This window comes from Budorcas taxicolor, chromosome 8 (genome assembly GCF_023091745.1).
Source record: "Budorcas taxicolor isolate Tak-1 chromosome 8, Takin1.1, whole genome shotgun sequence".
NCBI classification, from domain to species: Eukaryota; Metazoa; Chordata; class Mammalia; order Artiodactyla; family Bovidae; genus Budorcas; species Budorcas taxicolor.
Window position 1 is genome coordinate 26,367,792 of NC_068917.1, and position 22,833 is coordinate 26,390,624.

Below are 22,833 nucleotides of genomic sequence, written 5' to 3' on the forward strand. Positions count from 1 at the left end.
TCACAAAGGATCCCTATAAGAGGAATCATGGACTTTAAGGCATGGTCTGTGTAATATTCATTTGCCGGCATAGAGATATTCCTTAATCTTTACTTTTTACTTATATCTGGAATAGTTTGAGATTGTCAATAAAGCAATAAATTTTGGTTGATAAAGTTATGCAATATCTTGCTGCTTATGGCTGAGGCCTACAAAATATTTCATCAACTTAGCTTATATCATTCTATTTTAGATATAAAAAATATATTTTTTCTAAAATCATAAACTCTTAGAAATAAAGACACTTTCACAGAATCTAATAATATGAAAAAACAAAGACAAAGATCTTTTCCCAATGAAAGAACCCTGCTGTAATTCAAATTGATTAGGCTACTTTTTTTTAGCATTTATCAAATCACTGACAATCTACAGAAACATTAGAAATTCTTCCAGACAGTATGAAAAGCTAGGAGCTTAAAAGAACAAGAGTTTTAGAGGTAACTAATCATTTAAATGACACGGGGGGAAAAAAGGAGAACTGAAAGTGGGAAATTCCTCTCAAGAAGAAAGGAGAGCCATCCTGTATAAGTAGCCCACACTCAAGGAGGAAGGACATTCACTCTGCAAACTCTTGAAGACTCAGCTTCAGCACCTACTAGCAGAACAGGCAGCCCTGTGCCTGATTTCACCATGACCTACCGGTGCCTCCTCCAGATGGTTCTCCTGCTGTGTCTCTCCACCACAGCTCTTTCCAGGAGCTACAGCTTGCTTCCATTCCAACAAAGGCGGAGCACTGCGGTGTGTGAGAAACTTCTGCAGCACTTACCTGCAACTCCTCAACATTGCCTGGAGGCCAGGATGGACTTCCAGGTCCCCGAGGAGATGAAGCAAGCACAGCAGTTCCGGAAGGAACATGCCGTATTGGTCATGTATGAGATGCTCCAGCAGATCTTCAATATTCTCACCAGAGACTTCTCCAGCACTGGCTGGTCTGACACCATCACTGAGCACCTCCTTGTGGAACTCTATGGGCAGATGAATTATCTGGAGCCAATCCAGAAGGAAATAATGCAGAAGCAAAACTCCACTACGGGAGACATGACCATTCTTCGCCTGAAGAAATATTACTTCAACTTCGTGCAGTACCTCAAGTCCAAGGAGCACAACAGGTGTGCCTGGACAGTCATGCAAGTGCAATTGCTCAGGAACTTTTCTTTCCTGAAGAGCCTAACAGGTTACCTCCGGGACTGAACATCTCCCACCTGTGGCTCTGGGAAGGGACAATGTGACTTTGAGGTGAGACTCTTCAGCAGCAGAGACTCTTGAAGTAAATGACGATGCAAGGCACTGATTTCAATGGACAGTTAAAAACTGTAAGCTATTTTTAAATTGATTTATGCATTATATATTTGTTTAAACTTTTATATGAGAAATAAATTATGAAACAAAAGTCAGCGTGGCAGTTTCAATGTCAAGTTGATTTCTGTGACAACACAGATTAAAAATTGCAGAGCACCTTGGAGATATTCATCGCCAAACAAGCCTGTAGAGTAGTAGAGTTTCTGGCCCCTGCATTTGAGGAATTTAAAATGCAAGGAAGCCATGAGGAATGTCCGAGTTATATGCATGCTCTCCATGTGTCCACACAGTCTACCTGCGCTTGTCTTGTTCACTTTAAATGTACCAGACAGCTCATGCTGGAGGGCCCCTCTATATGATGTGGGGTTTTTGTCTCTCTCTTTTTTTAATTGGGGTAAAATGTACACCACCTTACATTTGAGAGTCTTACAAGGTAAGCCTTCTTTATGCCAATAAAATTTAGCAAATTCCACCTAATTTATAAAATCCTTACTAAAGTAAATGAAAAATTCTGACCTTCTAAATGTCCTCAGTTGCTTGTACACTCTAACCCTTATTTCCAACAACGCAGTCCTCAGAAAGAGGTTTCAGGAACATAAGTCGAAAATTACTTAAGACTGTCTTGGGGGTCATTAGAAATTGTCAAAGATGGTAATTCACTCAATTAAAAATAAGAGAAAAGTAATCATGAAAATATTAAGTTTACTTCCGTGAAAGATAGAAAAGTAAAACGATATTAAATACTTGTTTCAGTACACAGAAAATATAGTTTAAAGCTTAATAAAATGCTACTGTTATATGCAAAATGTATTTTAATATTCTAAGCTTAATATTTAAAATATCTTCTATAAATTTATTATAAAATTGGAAACATGAAATATTTCATTTACAATAAGTATATAATTCAATATAAAATTAATTCAAAAAAATAAAGTGCTGTGCTTTTAAAGATATTCCTAGTTTTCAGCTATTCAACACTTACTCCCCACACTTCAAGGCCAAATCCTTGAAAGACCCTGAAAATTCCAGAGCATTCCAGGGGCGCACACTTCTTTGGTCCCTGACCCAGGTGGTGGCCGCGTTCCTTCTCATCCCCAGAAAGTCCCCCAAACCGTCCCATGCTTATTTGTCTCCTGACCACCGCTGACTTCTCCTCTGGCTGCAACGCACTCCCAGGGTCCCATGGCCAGTCTCATCGCCTTGGCTGTTTCTCACGTTGTCCAAAATGGCTCTAAGCCTATAGCCTCACTGACTCCCCCTGGCTCCCTTTTGTCCTCAAGGTCCTCCCATCGTCCCATCTCTCACAGTCTCACCCCCACCGCCCGGTTTAACTTGGTCCACGCCGCGGTGCCACCGCCCCAAGCCGATTGTCTCATCACCTATGCTCGCTTTCACTTTGTCCGCGAAGCCGTCCCTTCAACTCGAAGCCAAAAGCCTCAGCGCTGCCACCGTGTTTCACTGTGTGCCCAACGCCTTTCCATCCTGCCTCAGCGAATAGTCTCGTCGCCACTTCCAGGGTCCCCTGTGTGGACCACACCCATCCATCGTCCGGTAGTCTCATCCCTCCGCAGGGTTTAACTTTGTCTCAAAGCTGTCCAATCGTCCCACCACCAGTAGTTTCCCGCCACCGTCATGTTTCACTTTGTCCAAAACGCGGACTCCTCCTCTCAGAGCCAAGCAGGGCTCCCCTGTGTGAGAAACGCCCTCCCATCACCCCATAGCCAATAGTCTCATCGCTTCCGCTGTGCTTCACTTTCAGCGCAAAGCCCTCCCAACGTCCCACAGCGAATAATCTTACCCACCACAGCATCTAAAGTGAGGCAACGCCGCCCCCAGTGCCCCACAGCCTCTTGTCTCATCGGGACGTCAGCTTTCACTCTGTCCGCAACACTTTCCAACCGCCTTATCTGCAACAGCCTTACCCACCGCCCACCCCCGCCGGATTTCACGTCTTGCAGGACTCTGTCCCAGCGTCCTATCGCCAATATTCTCATGGCCTCCGCTGTTTTACACATGCCGCAAGGCCTCCGACTTCTTAGGGCAAACACCGATAGTTTCATCGTCATCTCAGGGTCCTCCTTTGTCCGGAACGCCCTCCGACGGTCCCATCGCCCAAGGTCTCATCTCCCCTGCAGGGCTGAAATGCACTCTGTTCGCAACGCCTTCCCATCCTGCCATAGGGAATGCTCTGCAAGCCACCAACGAGTTCTCTTTTGTCTGCGATGTTCTGATAAGGTCTCATCGCCCATAGGCATCGTCCCTAAGCCAATAGTCTCAAAGCTGTCTGTCTCAACGCCCATGCTGGCTTTCGTTTCGTCCCCAAAGCTATCTATCCTCTGAAAACCAAGACTCCTTACCACCGCTGACTTCCCCTTTTTGCCCCCCAGCGCCTATAGACTCATAGGCAAAGCGGTGTTTCACTTCAACTCCAAGGACATCGCCCAAGATCTCATCCTACCGCCCTGTTTCACTTTGTGCATAACGCCTTCCCATCGTGCCATAGGGAATAGTCTCCTGGCCAGCGCCAGGCTCCCCTACATGAGCAACGCCCTCGCATAGTCCCCGTAGACAAATGTCTCATCGCCGATGCTGGCTTTCACTTTGTCCGCCACGCCGTCCACTCTTCTCAGAGGCACCACCACTTTCCCATTTATGCCCAACGTTCGCCCGTGCTCCCATCGCCTATAGGCTCACGGCCGCCTCCGGTTTCCCCTTTGTGCACCACATCGCTGTCCTGCCTTCCCATCGCCAAGAATCCCATCTCCTCCGCGGTGTTTCACTTTTCCTCAAAGCTGACCCATACTCAGATCACCCAAGGCCTCATCCCCACCTCCGGGTTTAAATTGGACCTCAACTCTTGCCATTGTCCCAGGGCAAATAGGCTCATCGCCACCGCCGGGTATCATCCCATAGCCGATACTGTCATTGTGGCCACTGTGTTTCATTTTGTTCCGAACTCCCTCCCATAGTCCCACAGCACATAGTCTTGGCTCCACCGCGGGATTCGACCGTCCAGCCCGACCCCTACTCCGCCCCCCAATCGTCCTAAAGCCAATAGTCTCATCGCGGCCACTGTGTTCCACTTGGTGCCGAACGCTCTCCATCATCCCACAGCAAAGCGCCTCCTAGCCACCGCGGGATGCGACCGTGTGAGCAACGCCCCAGCAGGTCCCACAGGGAATAGTCTCTGAGCCGCCGCGCTCCGTGTGCGCAACGCCCACTCCCCCGTGTTTCACCTGGTGCACGACCCCCTCCCATCCTTCCACAGCTTATGGTCTTCAAGCCAACGCGGGATTCCAGAGTGTTCGCCGCGCTCCCCCCACCCCGCCCCTACCCCAGACACTGTTTCACTAGGTCAGCAAGGGCCCATATGAGCCGACACCAGGAGTGTCTTGTTCACCCTCTAGTTTCACTTTGGGCACAACGCTGTCCATCCTTGCATCGCCAATAATCCCATCACCGCTGCCGGGCCCTTTGAGCTGTGGGTTCCATCGCGCCTGAAGGGAGCGCCAATCTGTAAAATCAGCCTAATCTCGCTCGAACCCCTGCCTTGGGGGTCTGTTCCTCAAACATGGCCAGTTCCGGTTGACATGTGGAAAGAAAGCCCACTACTCAGGCGATCTTTCCGAAAATGCAAGATTCTGGCTCCCGACTCAGGACAGCGGAATCCAGGCCTTTTCCACAAAAGGGCTAATGATATGCGCACCCTTGAATCAGTGCTCCTATTAAAAGCTCTGTGGAACCTTTGCGTCCTGTCTCTCCAGCAGCCCCACGAGAGTCAACTGAAAACTCTCCCACGATTGCGATTCGAAGCAAAAACGATGGATCCCCAGTGTTCGCGCTCTCGCGGTTGCCTGGAGAAGCAGGCGGTCTGCGGGTCCATCTCAGGGCTCTTTCACATCGTTTCGCGGTGCTCGCGCGCCCCCTGCCGGCCGTCTGCAGAAGCACTGACATTCTCTATGGCCCACATCCACTTGCTGGTGGAAGGAGCTGCTGCATCCCTGCTTGCTCTCTTCGCTGGAAGGAACCTGGGATCCACCGCCAGAAACACAGGGAAATCTCCAAACACCTGAAACAGATGCAAAGGATCCGCTCTCAGTCGCGCCTAAAGGACAGAGCCGACTTGAGATTTCCTCGGAAATGAGAGATCATCACTCCAGTGCAGATGACTCAGGGCCCCTGCAACCACTATCTGATGCTCCAGCAGAGCTTCCAACTCTTCACCATGGAGGACAGCCGTGCTACCCTGCAGCCCGGATCAGAGCCTGAAACAACTGGAGCCGATGGAAGGAGACAGTCTGTGCTCTTCTCAGGGAACTTCCTGCCCGGGAGTATTTCCAGGGCATCCATCTCTACCTCAGGGAGCTGGAATACAGCCACTTTGCCTGAGAGGCTGTCAGAGTGGAAATGAAAAGTGCCTTCTCTCATGTAAAAATCCTCAAAGAAATGGCAACAATGAGAGTGTTTATATTTGTAACACTCGCTAATGAATTCCATTATTGTTTGCTTCCTGTTCCAAAGCGATTGCAGCTCATACTTCCTCAGGCACTGAAAACGGAAAAGAAAATCATGATTTTCCAGAAGCAGGTGTGGACAACAGAGCAGAATGTCTTTTCTTGTATAAAGATCTTGTGATCATCATTGAAAAGATCTCTTGATGTCTGTGGGGCTGGTATTTTCTATACCCAGCGTTCAGAGTTTCTTTCTCATGGACAGGTTTCCAGGATCCTCTGTTCTTCAATATCTTTTTCAGTTAATTCTAGGTGCTATGGAGATAAAGAATAAACTGTGTGGATTTTCATCATCATGGAAACTTATCTTTCCTTCTCTGAAGAGCACAATGCAGGCCTTCCGGATGAGGTGAACCTTCTGGTTTGCTCTCGTTCAAAGGGTGATTCAGAGACATGGGACCTTCTCTTCTGTGGCTTTTTCCATCATCAGTATGTGACTCCAAGTTTGTCTCTGCTACTTCGATCTAGTACACTCGGCAGTAAAGGTATGAAGTCTGGTGGCTCACGGGATGCTTCCAAGCACCAGGACTATACAGGGTGAGAGCACTTCCCCTCGCGTTCCGTGGCCTGGGTTTATCCTCATGGGAATCTCACTGCAAGCAAGTTGGGAAACTATTAGGTGATGAATGGATGAAGAGATAAGTTCAGGGTGCTGACTTTCAAAAATGCAAAATTGAAAGTTAAGTGTTTGGGGGGCAGAATGAGGACTGCAGCCCAGGAGACAGTACCTCAGAAAGCTCTGAGAAGCTGCTCCAAAGACACACAGAGGGATATATGGGATTTTGGTGAAGGGGCAATACATGCAATCAGGTGCCTATTTTTCGTGGAAGTTTTCTGCCAGTGTCGTGAAGGTTTCTTGGAGTCACAAGACCGGTTGTCACCATGAAGGGTTTCCATGCTTTTCTAGCTATGAGGAGATAGAAGAACCGTAAAGTTAAAATGGGCTCCTGAAAACAGTTCACCTTCTGAAGACTTGTTCTGCCAGTTTTCCCTGCACACAGCCTCCCTCACTTCTGCTTTCCACCCGAGATTCCTTTCCAGGGGTGTTGAAAATCAGCAGCTGCAAGAGCACATGATTTAATCCTTGTAGGGAGATGGCAAGCGCCAGTGGCAGGTGCTAGTTTGTACTTGACAGGGCATGAGACCAGGTTTCACGTTTGCACTATTTGTTCAAGTGAAATTCTGGTAGGGGTCAAGGGGAACAAGTATTGTTCTTGCTTGCACACACTTCCTTAAAATACAGTCTGACCCAAATGCTTTTTCTCCAAGTTCAGCTTTGGGGAGAATGACAAGAATGCCTGTCATCGTTCACAGTATCATCGGCCTTTGGAAGAAACGTCCAAGTTGATTCCCAACGGCGTTGCCTGCAGGGAAATATCCACAGTGTAGACACATTACAGGCTGTTTCCTTACTACCTGAGGGAGACAAGAAAAGGATAATGAGGCAGTTCCTTGCAACTAGATGAGGATGACTGAAGAAAACGTGATGAGTGAGTCATTCATTTGGGTTCAGGCCCAAGAGCCTCATCCTGATCTTCTAAATATTGGAAATGGAAAGTGGAAGACAGTCTTTCTAAAAATGATCTTCAAAAAATATCTCACACATGCTGTGTGTGAGGTCAAATAAACAAAAACAAATTTTTGTATCCACAAAGAGTTAAGAGATAAAATTAATCGCAATTGATGAAACACTACATAAAGCATTTGACACATTACTATGGTTAGTCTATTAATACCACTAACAGTCACTGAATTAGTCTTGCTGTTATCCTGCTGATAAGGTAACATTTATGGTGCAGGGAAATAAATAATACAGGATAAGATAGCAGTTCAATAAACATTTGCTCGTCACCCCTTTATGTTAAAAGGACTTCCCGGGTGGCTCAGATGGTAAAGCACCTGTCTACAATGTGGGAGACCTGGGTTCGATCCCTGGGTTGGGAAGATTCCCTGGAGAAGGAAATGGCAACCCACTCCAGTATTCTTGCCTAGAAAATCCCATGGATGGAGGAGCTTGGTGCAGGCTACTGCCCATGGGGTCACAAAGAGTTGGACACGACTGAGCAACTTCACTTTCACTTTTATGTTAAACTAGCAGCACACATGTGTATATTTATTTAATATATATTGTGCAAGTGTGTGTGTTTATATATGTGTATGTATTTTTGTTCAGTCGCTTAGTTGTGTCCGACTGTCTGTGACCCCGTGAACTGTAGCATGCCAGGCGTCCCCGTACTGCACTGTCTCCCCAGTTTGCTCAAACTCATGTCCGTTGAGTCAGTGATGCCAAGCAACCATCTCATCCTCTGTCGCCCCCTTCTCCTCCTGCCCTCAATCTTGCACAGCATCAGGGTCATTTTCAAAGGGTAGGTTTCTTCTCAGCAGATGACCAAAGTATTAGAGCTTCAGCTTCAACTCCAGAACTTTCAATGCATATTCAGGGTTGATGTCCTTTAGGAGTGACTGGTTGGATCTCCTTGCAGTCCAAGGGACTCTCAAGACTCTTCTTCGGTACCACAGTTCAAAAACATGAATTCTTCGGCGCTCAGCTTTCTTTATGGTCCAAATCACATCCATACATGACTACTGGAGGAACCATAACTTTGACTACATGGACTTTTGTTGGCAACATGGTATCTCTGCTTTTTAACACACTGCCTCGGTTTCTCATATAATTTCTTCCAAGGAGACAGAGTCTTTTAATTTTATGGCTGCAGTCACCATCCGTAGTAAGTTTGGACCCCAAGAAAATGAAATCTGACAGTGTTGTCACTTTTTCCCCATCTATTTGCCATGAAGAGATGGGACTGTGTGCCATGATCTTCATTTTTTTGAATACTGATGCAACTATATATGTATATGTACAAGTTTTTTTTTTGGGGGGGGGTTCTGGTTTAGCTCTGCCTCAAATTGGTTCTCTAAAAAGGTGGTTAATTTAGGTCAGGGAAACAATAGATGCTATAGAGATTCTGTTTTACATGATGGCTGAAGATTTTCAAAATTTAATTTTTGAAATTGCTATTATAATGGAAAATTTATTTACTGAGATTGGCATATTCATTCCAAAAAATCCTGTTTTGTTTTCCATGCATACAATCTGAATTGTGATACACAGAATGAAATATTCTAAATACAAAAGAAATATTTCAACAATTGGAACATTTAAATAGAATTTGGGACTACAACATTTCCATGTTAAATCCTGATGCTTGTCTAAGTTAAAATTAATGAAACTCTATGTGAACTTCCAGTTTAACAGATGAGATGGCACTAGTGGTAAAGAATCTGCCTGTCACTGCAGGAGACAGGTGATGCGGGTTCCATCCCTAGGTTGGGAAGATCCCCTCTACAAGGAAATGACAACCCACTCCAGGATTCTTGCCAGAGGACCCTGAGTCAGACATGACTGATGGACTAAACAACAACAACCCTGCAGAAAACCATAAAACTAGAGAAACACAAAGGAACGTTTGTGTGTGATTTTAGATGTTATTATGTTTCACATGAGAAAACAATATACCCCTTGGAGTTCACAAGTTATCACTGGAAGTCCCAATGCTGGAATGTTTCTACATTTAGTTAAAATATAACAATGAAAATGATTCAGTGTCTTATATGTGTAATAAAACTCTATACAAAGAATGTATAATCCTACTTGGAAACCATGTTAGATCTGAAATACTATCAAGAACATGAGAAAAGTACTTTATCTTATTTTTTACATTGTACATCATTTGTGGCTCATCAAAAACAAATATATGAGTCAAGTATGTTTCATCAAGAAAAATAATAAAACAATAGAGAAATAATGAATTCACTATATGGAAGTGAAAAATGGATAGGTTTAATGTATGAAATTGATACATTGGAAAAAATGATATGGCCATAAAATGTCCATGGCTAAGGATACAAAAATAGAGGAAAAAGGCGAATGCATGTAATAATGAAAATCCATTTTTTCCCATTATTGAAAAAGAAGATGAATATGTGCGTCTAATGAACATACATTTCACATTACTAGAATCACTACTGTGAGTGAGAATTGTTTTCTCTTCACTTCTGTATTTGCTACTTTGTGTTTAAATTGGCAGGACAGCCAACCGTTTTTGATTTCTAATTTCCTGCTTTCTTCCCAGCTGGAGTTCAGAGGAAACAAATATAGCCAATCTCTAAGCTCAATATGGGACGGGGGAGCCTGGTGGGCTGCCGTTTATGGGGTCGCACAGAGTCAGACAGGACTGAAGCAACTTAGCAGCAGCAGCAGCAAGCTCAATATGCCAGGAAATTTGGAAAACACAGCAATGGCCACAGGACTGGAAAAGGTCTGTTTTCATTCCAATCCCTAAGAAAGGCAATGCCAAAGAATGCTCAATCTACTGCACAATTGCACTCATCTTACATGCTAGCAAACTAATGCTCAAAATTCTCCAAGCCAGGCTTCAACAATCCATGAACCGTGAACTTCCAGATGTTTGAGCTGGTTTCAGAAAAGACAGAGGAACCAGAGAATAAATTGCCAACATCCACTGGATCATCGAAAAAGCAAGAGAGTTCCAGAAAAAAACATCTATTTCTGCTTTATTGACTATGCCAAAGCCTTTGACTGTGTGGATCACAATAAACTGTGGAAAATTCTGAAAGAGATGGGAATACCAGACCACCTGACCTGCCTCTTGAGAAATCTGTATGCAGCTCAGGAAGCAGCAGTTAGAACTGGACATGAAACAACAGACTGGTTCCAAATAGGAAAAGGAGTACGTCAAGTCTCTAAATTATCACCCTGCTCATTTAACTTATACATAGAGTACATCATGAGAAACACTAGGCCAGATGAAGCACAAGCTGGGGTCAAGATTGCCGGGAGAAATATAGATAACCTCAGATATGAAGATAACACCATCATTAAGGCAGAAAGTGAAGAACAAAATAGCCTCTTGAGAACGTGAAAGAAGAGAGTGAAAAATTTCAACATTCAGAAAACTAAGATCATGGCAGCCGGTTTCATCACTTCCTGGCACATATGGAGAAACAGTGTAAACAGTGGCTGGTTTTATTTTTCTGGGCTCAAAAATCACTGCAGATGGTGACTGCAGCCATGGAATAAAAAGCTTGCTCCTTGGAAGAAAAGTTATGACCAACCTAGACAGCATATTAAAAAGCAGAGACATACTTTGCCAAAACGGTCCATCTAGTCAAAGCTATGGTTTTTCCAGTAGTCATGTATGAATGTGAGACCTGGACTATAAAGAAAGCTGAGCGCTAAAGAACTGATGCGCTTGTACTGTGGTGTTGGAGAAGATTCTTGAGAGTCCCTTGGACTGCAAGGAGATCAAACCAGTCCATCCTAAAGGAAATCAGTCCTGAATGTTCATTGGAAGGACTGATATTGAAGCTGAAATGCCAATACTTTGGCCACCTGATGTGAAGAGTTGACTCATTTGAAAAGACCTTGATGCTAGGAAAGATTTATGGAGGGAGGAGAAGGGTACGACAGAAGATGAGATGGTGGGATGGCATCACTGACTCAATGGACATGAGTTTGCATAAACTCCGGGAGTTGGTGATGGACGGGGAAGCCTGGCGTGCTGCCGTCCATGGGGTTGCAAAGAGTCGGATATGACTGAGCTGAGTGACTGAACTGAACTGAACTGAAGCCAGTATTTGACCACAGCCCGTACGTGGAAGTGTAACTCCAGCTCCTGTTTGTTCATGACGGCATCACTCACTAGTCCACCAAGACCGCAAGCCTGAGGACCTAGACCACAGACGGAGGTGCCGCAGATCCTCATTCTCTCAGTCCTGTAGCTTGCTCCTTGCTCTGGTCCAACGCTGGATAACGGATCCCTGAAGAAAGGCCATGAGAGACTTCCAGGAACAGGTGGAGAGCCTGGTGTGATGAAGGAAGCCCGGCCGCTAAACTCTCCTCTCAGACCTCACCTGGTTCGCCTGCTTCCTTGGTTAAAGCTTGCCGGGTAGTTTTATGAGAGAGTCTATGTGACGCTGAGTGTAGATTTTCCCATTGTTTCCTTAGCTGTACGTGTACCTGGATGCAGTCTTGATAGGAGTCTTGAAGAACAGGCCAGGAGACATGATGTCTAATGATGGCAACAGCATCGTCATCACTCAAAAAGATTTTGACTCCCAGGACGAGAATTGCCTTCAGAGCAAGTTTACAAGCTAGATAGGAATATGAAACTCATTGCTATATTCTCATACGCTTCACCTTAAAGTGAGAGTTGTTTCATTTAAGTTGATTAGGGCCTTACTAACCACTGGACTCCAAAAAATTCCATCATCATATTTAGAATACATGGCACTCATTTTGCAAACTGCATCCAACTTTCCATCATTCTAACAGCATTCAAAATTAATGTGTTTTCATTTTCTTAAATAAACAATATGTTTTCCTTTAACTTTTAGACATTCCCGTGTTTACACTTGAACATAGCTTCACATGCATCTCTGTTCCTATCAAGTAACTTGTGAGCATTTGCTGTGTTGATTAAAAACAACAGTCCTAGTAAGAACTAGAAGTGACTAGTCACATCAGTGGAAGTTACTTTAAGGAGTTTGTTATTATTTTGGCTGTGCCACATGGCTTAAGAGGCATTAGTTTCCTGACTGGGGATTGAACCCAGGCCCACAGCAGTGAAAATATTGAGTTCTAACCACTGAAAGACCAAGGAAGTCTCAAATTACTTTAAATTTTGCAGTTTTAGTTGTTCAGTTTTTCATTCAAGGATTCAGAGAAACTCTACATTGCTTTAACATTATATATTTACTAAAAGAAATGACTGTTGGAGAACTGAATGGAGTATGACAAGGGTCAAAAAACATGTAAAAGTCACGTTAAAAGTAAAGCGTAAATCCAATACATTTGAGACCCAAACTGACAAAGGTTAAAATAATAAAATATTAATAGAATCTGCTTAAACATAAAAGATCCTATTGATTGATTTAATACACAAACTCCATTATTACTTGGAAGAGGAAGAAAAACCTAAAATCAAATAATACTAAATACTTAATAGCAAAACAAGGGCAACACAGAAGGGGGCCAATACAGAGCATGAAAATATAATGTAGGAAATAATTAGAAGTGGCAATGTTAATATCAATGAGATCTTTGTCATTAATATCAATATCCATACACTTGAGAATTCCAGAAATAAACACATGAGAAAGAAATTATTCTTTGTGAGAAAGAAGTTGAATATACGTAAGAAACACATTGAATTTATAATTAAATTTTTTAAATGCTTGAGCTAAATTTCAAATGGTATAAAACAATGAGTAAAAAATATAACATTATATAGCAATGTGAACAGAAACACCGGAGCACTGAGGTTTACCCTGAATGCTGTGCTTGAGCTGAGTCGCTTCAGTTGTGTCTGACTCTTTGGGACTCTATGGACCATAGGCTGCCAGGCTCTTCTGTCCATGGGATTCTCCAGGCAAGAATACTGGAGTGGGTTGCCATGCCCTCCTCCAGGGGATCATTTTGACCCAGGCATCAAACTGGTGTCTGCTCTTGTCTCCTGAATTGGCAGGCAAGTTCTCTACCATTAGCTCCACCTGGGAAGCCCAGGACAATGCTACTAGTTTCTTAAAAACCATATATAAAGTAGTAAAGAGAAGAATTGAAACTATAATTATGAGGAGGAATTAGTGTTTAACACTCTTGGGCCCTTAACCTAGAATAGAAATATAACTTGTTTCAAATATCTATAAACCATCCATGAAAATTATCACACATTGACTTCACATAAAATCTCCATAATTCAACCCTGGGAAAAATATTTGTATAATTGTGTGCCCAGATCACAATGCCTGCAATTAATTTTAATATTATTTTAAAGCACCATTTCAAGATGTAACATCATCCTGATAAATTATGTCAAGTCAAAATTAAACCATAAAATTGGAAATTTTGTAACTCACGGATATTAAATCACTACTCTTCAAATTTTCAGAAGCAAAGCTACACACTGAGATGAATTCATATCCTGGAAATGTGAATTGAAAATAGATTGGCCTCATTCATTAAAGTCAACAAGAATATTCGTATACATTAATAGAAATAGTATAAGAAAATATCTGTCAAATGCTCACTTCTGAGTGACCGTGATTTGACTGTCAGTCTCTAAAGTAAAGCTTGGTTTTATCAAGAGAGTGGTAGTTTAGCTCATAACTCAAATAATCGTCATCCAAGGGCTTCTCCTGAGAACAGTCACCATGCACGCAGCGGACGTGCTTGCCACACGACATGTCAACAAGACTACAACGGAGAGGATTTTTCAAATATGTACTCCAAAGTGAAGATTTCATAAAATTCATCATCTTGCTCTTTCACTAGGGATCTTCTTACATGAAACTGTCCTTTTCTCAAACTTCAAGTATATTATACGTAAAAACAGGACAATCACTAGGCACTGAGGTGCCCCTGCTTTGATCCACACCACAGCACTGGAGTCTTACCCAGCGCTGCATCTGTGCCACCAGGAGAAGTTGTTCCTGTGGCGAAAAAGATAAGATCTTGATATCACTATAATAATTATTGTACCTCATGAATCCCTGTAGAGTGTCCTGGGGATCTGCAGAGGCCCACAGACCACACTTTGCGAACTGCTGGTTTCAGGAATTTCCCTGTGTCTGCTTTGGTCCCAGTGGCTCTGTAGCTTTAAATTTGCAAGTAATTTCCTTGGTTCCTAAGATAAAATCTAACATCATTCAAGAGTCTATCGCTGGGCCCTTTTCCATGTCTCCAGGGCCATGCCATGCTACCTCCTGCAGGCATCAGTACAGTCTACCGACTCTGGTCTTGTTCACGCCTTTAAAAGCACCAGAGCCATTCCTGCTGCAGGGACACTCTACACGCCGTGCTTTGTTGTGTATTATTATTTTTTTATTTTGCTCTTCATGAGTTACTTGACAAATTCATGCTCATTCTTCAAGTCTCATACTTCGGATTACTTCCCTGGGGAGACTGCTAGTGCTGCTGCTGCTAAGTCGCTTAAACGTGGTCTAAATGAGCTTCCCAGGATACTCACTGCCATCAGCATCTGATACTTCTTCTGTGCAGCCCAGAGCCCAGATGTAAATACCTAATTATCTTATGCCTACTTCTTTCATGGCAATGTCCTTGCTCCAGTGTGAGCTCTGTGAGGTCGGGGCCTCTGCCTCTCACACTCAAGACTCTCTGCACAAGGCCCACAAATAAAGGAATGAACTGCACAGCATCTTTCTCTATGTCGTTTTACAGCATTCGGCCTCTGGGAAAAGATCCAAAAGGAAGAGGAAGAAACATGTCTTCAAATAAATGTCATGAGTAAATAAAAGGTACATTTTTATTAAAGAAAATTATATATTCTTATGGAATAAATTGGAGAAGGAAATGACAACCCACTCCAGTATTCCTGCCTAGAGAATCCTGTGGACAGAGGAGCCTGCTGGGCTGCTGTCCATAGGGTCGCATAGAGTCGGAGACGACTGAAGCGACTCAGCATGCATAGCACGCATGCATGTAATAAACAGAACATAGAAATGCAAGTACCGTGAAAATAAGTGAATTAATATAAATAAATGAGTTACATTCATACAAAAACATGATATTCCATAAGATTCAGCCACAGGGCATCAGATATATTTCTTCTAATTCTAAAAGCAGCTGGTATTGATATTCTCAACATTAATGCCAATATCAGTTGTCACTCAAACTCTTTCATCGCTGAGCAGAAATCAGAGTTTTGGAAATGACTGAACCTTGAAGTGTCTGAGCTAGGACACGAGTCACTGAGGATCAGGTTCCTTCTAACTTCCTGAGTTTTCTTAGGAACTTGTTGACACAGAAAGCGCCTCGTGATTTCCACTCTGACAGTTTCCCAGGCGCAGTCGCTGTATCCCTTCTCTTGCAGGTAGACATGGATGCCCTGGAAGTACCTCTTCAGGTCCAGTGTGAGGTTGTCCTTCCCAGGGCAGAGTCTTCCTCTCCCGTCACCTGCCCCAGGCAGGCGTCCAGGTCGTCCAGCTGCTGATGGAGTCCAGTGCGGAGCTGCTCCAGGAGGATGGTGTCCCAGGCAGCAGGGGAGCGCTCTGTGTGGAAGAGGTGGAAGCTCTGCTGGAGCATCTCGTGGAGCACAGAGATGGCCTGGGCCTCCTGCAGCTGGCCGCCACTCACCTGCTCCTGAGGGAATCTGAAGTCTTTCCTGTATCCCAGACAGGAAAGAGAGAGATTGTGTTTATTTGATCCAAATGTGAAGGTCTCCTGCTTTTCCAAGTCAAGGCTCTGAGGCAGTTCATGGACTCAGAGGAAGAGATGGGGTTAAAGATGAGCATCATGAGTGTCATCACTGAGGAGATGAAGCGCCACTGGTCAATTCCACAAGGAAGCATTCCGGTTGAGATGAGCGATTGTGAGCTTTGTTTCATCTCCATTTCATCTAAGGATCTTCTGCTGTGTGCCTCTTAAATATGAAGTCCAAAATGTTCGCATTCTGAGTCTACCCAGATTCATGCACTACCTCATTCTGGGCTTGCCTTTCACTTCAAGAGCCTGGAGATCTGTCGTGAGGGTCCGCTCTTCTGTGTCCTTACCTTGAAGTCAAATGTATTCATTAAAGAAGCAGACGTTCTAACTCAATGGAATGCTTATCATCTCAGTAACTTTGAACTAGGGATATATTAAGAGCTATTGGATCTTTCTTCCTGATGCTAAGATCAACTTTTAGGGAAGCTTTGTTAGACTCTTTTTCAAATCTTTCTTTGCTCCCTCTGCATATTCCTCTTGAAAAACTTAATCAGATGTGAAAAATATCTGACTTTATATGCATGGAGCTCACCTTCTTCTCTGCAGCAGAACTTTCAATTTGCCAATTTTGGTTTTATTTACTCTCCATAACTGAGAAAATTACTAAACATTTATTAGGTGCCAATCACTATGCTGAGCTTGTTACAGAGGCCAAGTGGCTCTGCTTGCAGCAGGGTAAATCAGTGAATCCAAGACGAGGTGTTGGGATCGGGAAAGGACTTCATTCGGGAAGTGGCTGACTGAGAAGATGAAAGGCCAGTGCCTCAAAATAACCATCTTGTGGGGCTCCTGGATGTCAGATTCTCTTTTCAATCAGAGATGGGGGAGGTGAGGAAACAAAGTAAAAGACTTTTATTTCCTAAAAATATCTCCCAGAATAGCAAGCAAGCCCCAGGTAGGAGGATGTGTTGGTTGCACTTCCTTACAGTCACTTCATGGGTGGTGTGAAATGGAATATCTCATGTCATGTCAACAAGGATGTCATATCTATCTGTGATTCTGGCCTTCCCAAATGTGAATTTCTGGGATGAAAAGAGTTGAAGTCACAGAAGCAGAACCAGTATAAATTCAAAATTAACTCTTCCTGGTTACAAACTAAGCTTATACCAAGATGATGAGTCCTCCAAAGTCACTCTCATGGAAATAAAGTGTAACCACCGCTGCTGTCCAAGTGTTCAGTGGTTAGAATGCGCCTTCTTAGCCCAGGCCAGTGTCCCGCCACGTCAGGGAACCCACCTTTTTCTTAGGTACTTTTATGCAGTTTTCATATTGCTGCCTCTTCTTTGTCATTTGTATTTCAGTTTGTAAAAGCTGTGCTAACGCTCCTACAATCTTTTCTATTTCCACTTTGAGGTTTATTGCAAAAACAGGAACAGAGAACATAAATGAATGGAACAGTTAACATATTTCCTCCGTGATTTTTCAAGAGATCTAAATTTTCCACTCATTCAACATTCCTAGAAATTAAAAGTAAGCAGTGAATGAAGAAGTAATGCACAAAGGTAAAGAGAAATGAATTGATGTAGTGAAAAAAACTACAGTGACATCTCTGCCAGATGACAAAATGTCACTTAACTACACGAACAGGGATGCAGAGCTCTACAGATGACAGATTTCAGAGCAGCTTATGTGACACTGTTCAGCTGCAGACAGAGCCAAGGAGGGTGGCAGGCTCTTAGGTACAGTGTTACCTAAAAGGATAGTGGACCACTCTGCTAACTCCCAGTATCTATTTATTTATCTTTATTTGTCTGTTTACATTTCTCACTCTTCGTCGAGGTTATTGGATTCTGAGGATGTAAACCTATTAACTCACCCTGAAGAGAGACTGGGATACCGAGTGCACAGTCACCCTATTCATGTGTGAGAGGTCAGCTGTTCCCTGGAAGCTACTAGATGTAGTGTTTGGACAGCACATCATGTTCACCAGAGATGAGATTAGATGTGATAATGTTGACCAGTGAGCTGAGCATTAACGGAAGGAAGCAGGTCATCTCTGGGAAATTCTATCCAGTTTCCATAGATGGATGTGCGAATTTTCTGCCTCGTGGAAACAGTTAACAGATACTGAATGTTTATATGTCCAAGCATTGTCAGAAGTACGTTACGTCCTACAATCTTCAGAAAAATCCAGTGAAACTTCTGTGATGATCAGTTCCATTTAAGAGGAGAAACCGTAGTGCCACAGGTCACACAGGCAGTGCAGGCTGGAGCTGTGACATCAACCCAGGGATCTTGCCCCATGTCCACTGTCTCATGCACTGGACCGAGCTGTCTGCTCTGACAATGTGCTTCCTATTTTAGAGGAACACTTAGTAAGGTCTTCCTTTCCAACTCCTATTCTTCATTGTCACAAAAGTGCCATTCTCTCGTCCCAGGGATGATACAATCATCAGATGACAGCTGAGTACACAGTTCCCTTTGCACCTGATAAGTTTCAATCGTTAAGTGGTGTTTTGTTGAGCTCTACAGAGGAGCCTGGCAGATTATGGCAACTAAACAACAACTCTGAGAGTCTCGGTCTCCACCTGAGATAATATTTTGAGAAATTATCCAGAAAGTTAAAAAATCCATTCAAATTTCTCTTACTATCTTTGTTTTCAGAAGATTCTCATTTTCTGAAACTGTCTTCAGATACTAGGTCTACTCAAACTTTGGTGTGGATAGTCCTCTTAGAACTACTTCTGGGACAGAGCTGAAGCTCCAATACTTTGGCCGCCTGATGGGAAGAGCCCAGTCCCTGATGCTGGGAAAGAGTGAGGGCAGGACGAGAAGGGGTCAACAGAGGATGAGATGATTCGATCGCATTGGATCGACTCAATGAACATGAATTTTAACAAACTCTGAGAGATAGAGAAGGACAGGGAAGACTGGCGTGCTGTAGTCCGTGGGATCAAAGAGAGTGGACATGCCTTAGTGACGAAAAACAATGGGACAGAGACCCCTCTGTGCACTTCCTCTGGGACAGACACCTTCCTGGATTCTCCACATGTGCCATTACTGCCTTTAGGGAACTTACAATCTCTCAGGGCAGTTAAATGTTACATAATTAGAGGGATTACTTAATTACAGCTGTATGTTATGTAGCTAAAGGAGAATGCTTAAGGTTAATGAGGAATAATGTGGAGGCTGAAGAGTATAGTGGTCAAGTACCATTTATGCAGTTAATCCTGACTGTTAGCAAGTTAAGTAATCTCTCTGAGTTTTCAGTTTCCTTATTTGCAAACTGGAGAAGGCAATGGCAACCCAGTCCAGTACTCTTGCCTGGAAAATCCCAGGGATGGGGGAGCCTGGTGGGCTGCCGTCTATGGGGTCGCACAGAGTCGGACACGACTGAAGCGACTTAGCAGCAGTATTTGCAAACATGTCAATAATTATAGTAATTATCTCATAGGAAAGCTGTGAAGATTAATTCATGTTTATTAAAAACACTTTGCTGAGAGGCTGCATGCAAAAATTTCTGTCATTAATATTATTAAAAATTATCTGTACCTTACAGAATTGGTAAAGACATGCATTACAAGGAGAAATGTCATTGCAACCTCAGTATCCCTGAGTGCATGGTAGATTATCACTTCCCCGTGAAATATCTAAGGAGATGAGATTATCTGCACCATCACACAGAGACTGAAGCAAAGTATCCTCTGAAATATTGCAGTGGTAGAGGAGAAAGAGAAATAAACACAGGCAAACATGAAGTGTTTAGGACAACCAGCACCTTAAAAAGTGCCTTGTGGATTATAGTTGCAAAATAACTCATTTTTAACAAATGATATCAGTGATATTGTTCCCTATAATGTCTCCAGGGAGCTTAAGGCCTACTCAGGTGATATGGTAAGGGTACACACATAAATGAAATTTTTTAAAGAAGGGAGAAAAGGGTAAATGAGGGGAAAATGAGAAAAATTAAAAGCTTCTCTTATAAGCTCTTTTCATACTGAACATTTCTTGGTGACCTGGAAAAGCCACAATTGTATGAATATTTGTCCCTTCTCTGACTTTGATCAGACTCTTCTCCCAGAAACAACTAAGGAGGTGTGAAAAGCATAATATACGGCTGTGTGGCTATCAACCACAGTGGCATGCATGATTTGATGTCCCCCACCTAGGCACTCATGGCAAAAATTAGCACTTTTATTGATTTCATTACAAAGAGTAGAAAAAGAAAGGAAAGGGAAAAATGTGGAAAAACCCAGAAAATGAAAGTTTCTCGACTGACTCTTTAAGAGCCACCCATCACCCCAAGCCCTCAGAACGGGCCTAGGCCTCCCCTGCAGGCGGTCCTGCAAGCCCCCAGCATCCCAGTGGCCCTCCCCGTCTCTGTGCTGCGGGCCCTGGTGATGCTCTGCTCCAGCCCCACGTGCTCCCTGGGCTGTGAGCTGCCTGCCGGCCACGGCAATCTGGAAAGCTTCACACGCTGGCGTCAGATGGAGAGAGTGCCCACTGTGTCCTGTCTGAGGGACAGGACTGACTTCAGATTCCTCAGACCCTGGTGCCCGGGACCAGGCGTGAGAAGACAGAAGCCACAGCTGTTGTGCGCGAGTTGCTCCAGCAGACCTTCCAGCTCTTCAGCACCACGGGCTCTTCTGCAGGTCGGGACGAGAGCCTCCTGGACAGATTCCTCGTGGGACTTGATCAGCAGCTGGAGGACCTGGACACGTGTCTGAGGGAGGGAAGGACACTGGAACAGTCACCTCTAGGGAGTGAGAACTCCAGATTGGCTGTGAAGGGTTACTTCCAGCGAATCAGTGTGTATCTCAAAGAATACAGGCGCTGTGCCTGGGAGGTTGTCAGCATGCAAATCAGAAGATGCTTGGTCTTAGCCAACAAGCTCATCAGAAAACTCAGGAAATAAAGAAGGCATTGAGTCTGAAAACAGTTCATCTGGTCAACTAAATGGCTATTTTCTAAGACTCAAAGTGCAACCTTTAACTCTATTTTTGTGTCTGATGACATATAAATAATAGCTAATATATGGGCTTATTTAAATGTATGTTAAAGGTTTAGTTACCATAATTGTTTAAAACAGATTTAAGAATCCATTTTTCATATCATAAAAAGTTGTAATATTTATTTATTTATTTAAATTATAGAAATATTTAGGCTGTTCATAGAGTTTAAATCTTTATCATTCATAAGATACTTGCTTTGTACTATATTTTGTAGAAGACTACTCTTGTTTTTCAGTAGAGAAAATAAAAGTAATTCGAAAAAAACAAACGGACTTGCACACAGCTTTGAATAAAACCTGACCCAAAGCCTGATCCTACAAGAAAAACCTATACTGAATTCACCTTAATAAAGAGGGAACGGGGTCACCAACCCTGGGTCATAGAAGGAACAATGGACAATTTGAGGGGGGATTGAATGTGATTCTTGAGACATAGACTAGAGGTGGGGGGGAGATGGGTGGAGAAAAGCCCAGGTCATGGACTCAGGTGCCTGCTTGGGGGCTGGAAGAACCGGAGCACCTTCAAGGGTTAGTGGAGAACCACATACATCATGCAGAGAAGGCAATGGCAACCCACTCCAGTACTCGTGCCTGGAGAATCCCAGCGACACGGGAGCCTGGTAGGCTGCAGTCCATGGTTCGCTAAGAGTCGGACACGACTGAGTGGCTTCACTTTCACTTTTCATTTTCATGCATTGGAGAAGGCAATGGCAACCCACTCCAGTGTGCATGCCTGGAGAATCCCAGTGACGGTGGAGCTAGTGGGCTGCCGTCTATGGAGTAGCACAGAGTCGGACACGACTGAAGCGACTTAGCAGCAGCAGCAACACATCCATCATGGGAGGTCAATCTGCATATGTGGAGTCTAGGATCCTGCAGTAGGATGAGGAAGGGGGAGGAAGTTTTCTATACTTGGCCACTCCTGAGAAAAGAGTCTTCCTGAACGCTTCAAATGGAGGCCCGAAGAACAAGGAAGGCTGGGGACTGCAGAGACAGCTAAGAGAGGCCATGCAGAACCAGTAGCTGCCATGAGAAATGTGACTCTAAAGAAGTAAGAGGGTTTCTCAAGCTTATTTATATATATTAAACACATATATCATTGCTAAACTTTGCATAATTCATTCAAAGGAATGCCTACCCTTGACTTCTAGGAGGATGCACCGTAATCCTCAGCACTTCCTCCCAGTGTAGAAATCCCCAGCGTGCTCTCCTCATTCACTCTGCATGAAGGCGTCCTCTCCATTCATACAGCTGTGTCCTTCTCCATTACGGTTTCTGGTTGTCAATTTCCCCTTACGACTGCAAACCACCAGCTAAAAGCAGAACCAGAGAGAAAGTTCTGGCTCTGTCAGACACTCTCCTGTGACTTCGCCTGCTCTGCCTGCCAAGCACTGCGGGTCCAGACTGTCCAGCCTCCCAGAGAAACACAGTAATAGAGGGAACCCCGCCCCACAGTGAGCAATGGTGGAGACACCAGGGGCTCCTCTGAGCGTGCACCTAGGTTATCCCATCTGCAGGGCTTTTAATACATTTAATACATTTAGCAACAGCGGGACAGAGCTTTCCCCCAGGACATATGTTAGTAAAGTGAACACTGGAAGAATACAATTTCTCAAAGTAACAAAGATCTTTGTGGAAATTCATGTATTTAATGTAGGCAATCTTCAGGACATTGATGGATCAATCACCTTTTTCTTCTTTCCAGTTGGGACATACCGCACTCAGTA

General features: G+C 43.8%; 1 protein-coding gene and 1 pseudogene across 1 annotated transcript; both read left to right on the forward strand.

Annotated features, from left to right (window-relative positions):
- The first annotated feature begins 669 nt into the window (after positions 1-669).
- Positions 670-1,230, forward strand: LOC128052625 (interferon beta-2-like). Its single transcript, XM_052645206.1, has one exon. It carries the CDS (start codon positions 670-672, stop codon positions 1,228-1,230), a length of 561 nt encoding a protein of 186 aa, XP_052501166.1.
- A 4,563-nt stretch (positions 1,231-5,793) lies between these two features.
- LOC128052700 (interferon alpha-14-like) lies at positions 5,794-21,010 on the forward strand (annotated as a pseudogene).
- Positions 21,011-22,833: the final 1,823 nt, after the last annotated feature.

Bases quoted from the DNA above. Each gene is read 5' to 3' on its own strand.
- LOC128052625 (XM_052645206.1), top strand. From the start codon at position 670: ATGACCTACCGGTGCCTCCTCCAGATGGTTCTCCTGCTGTGTCTCTCC.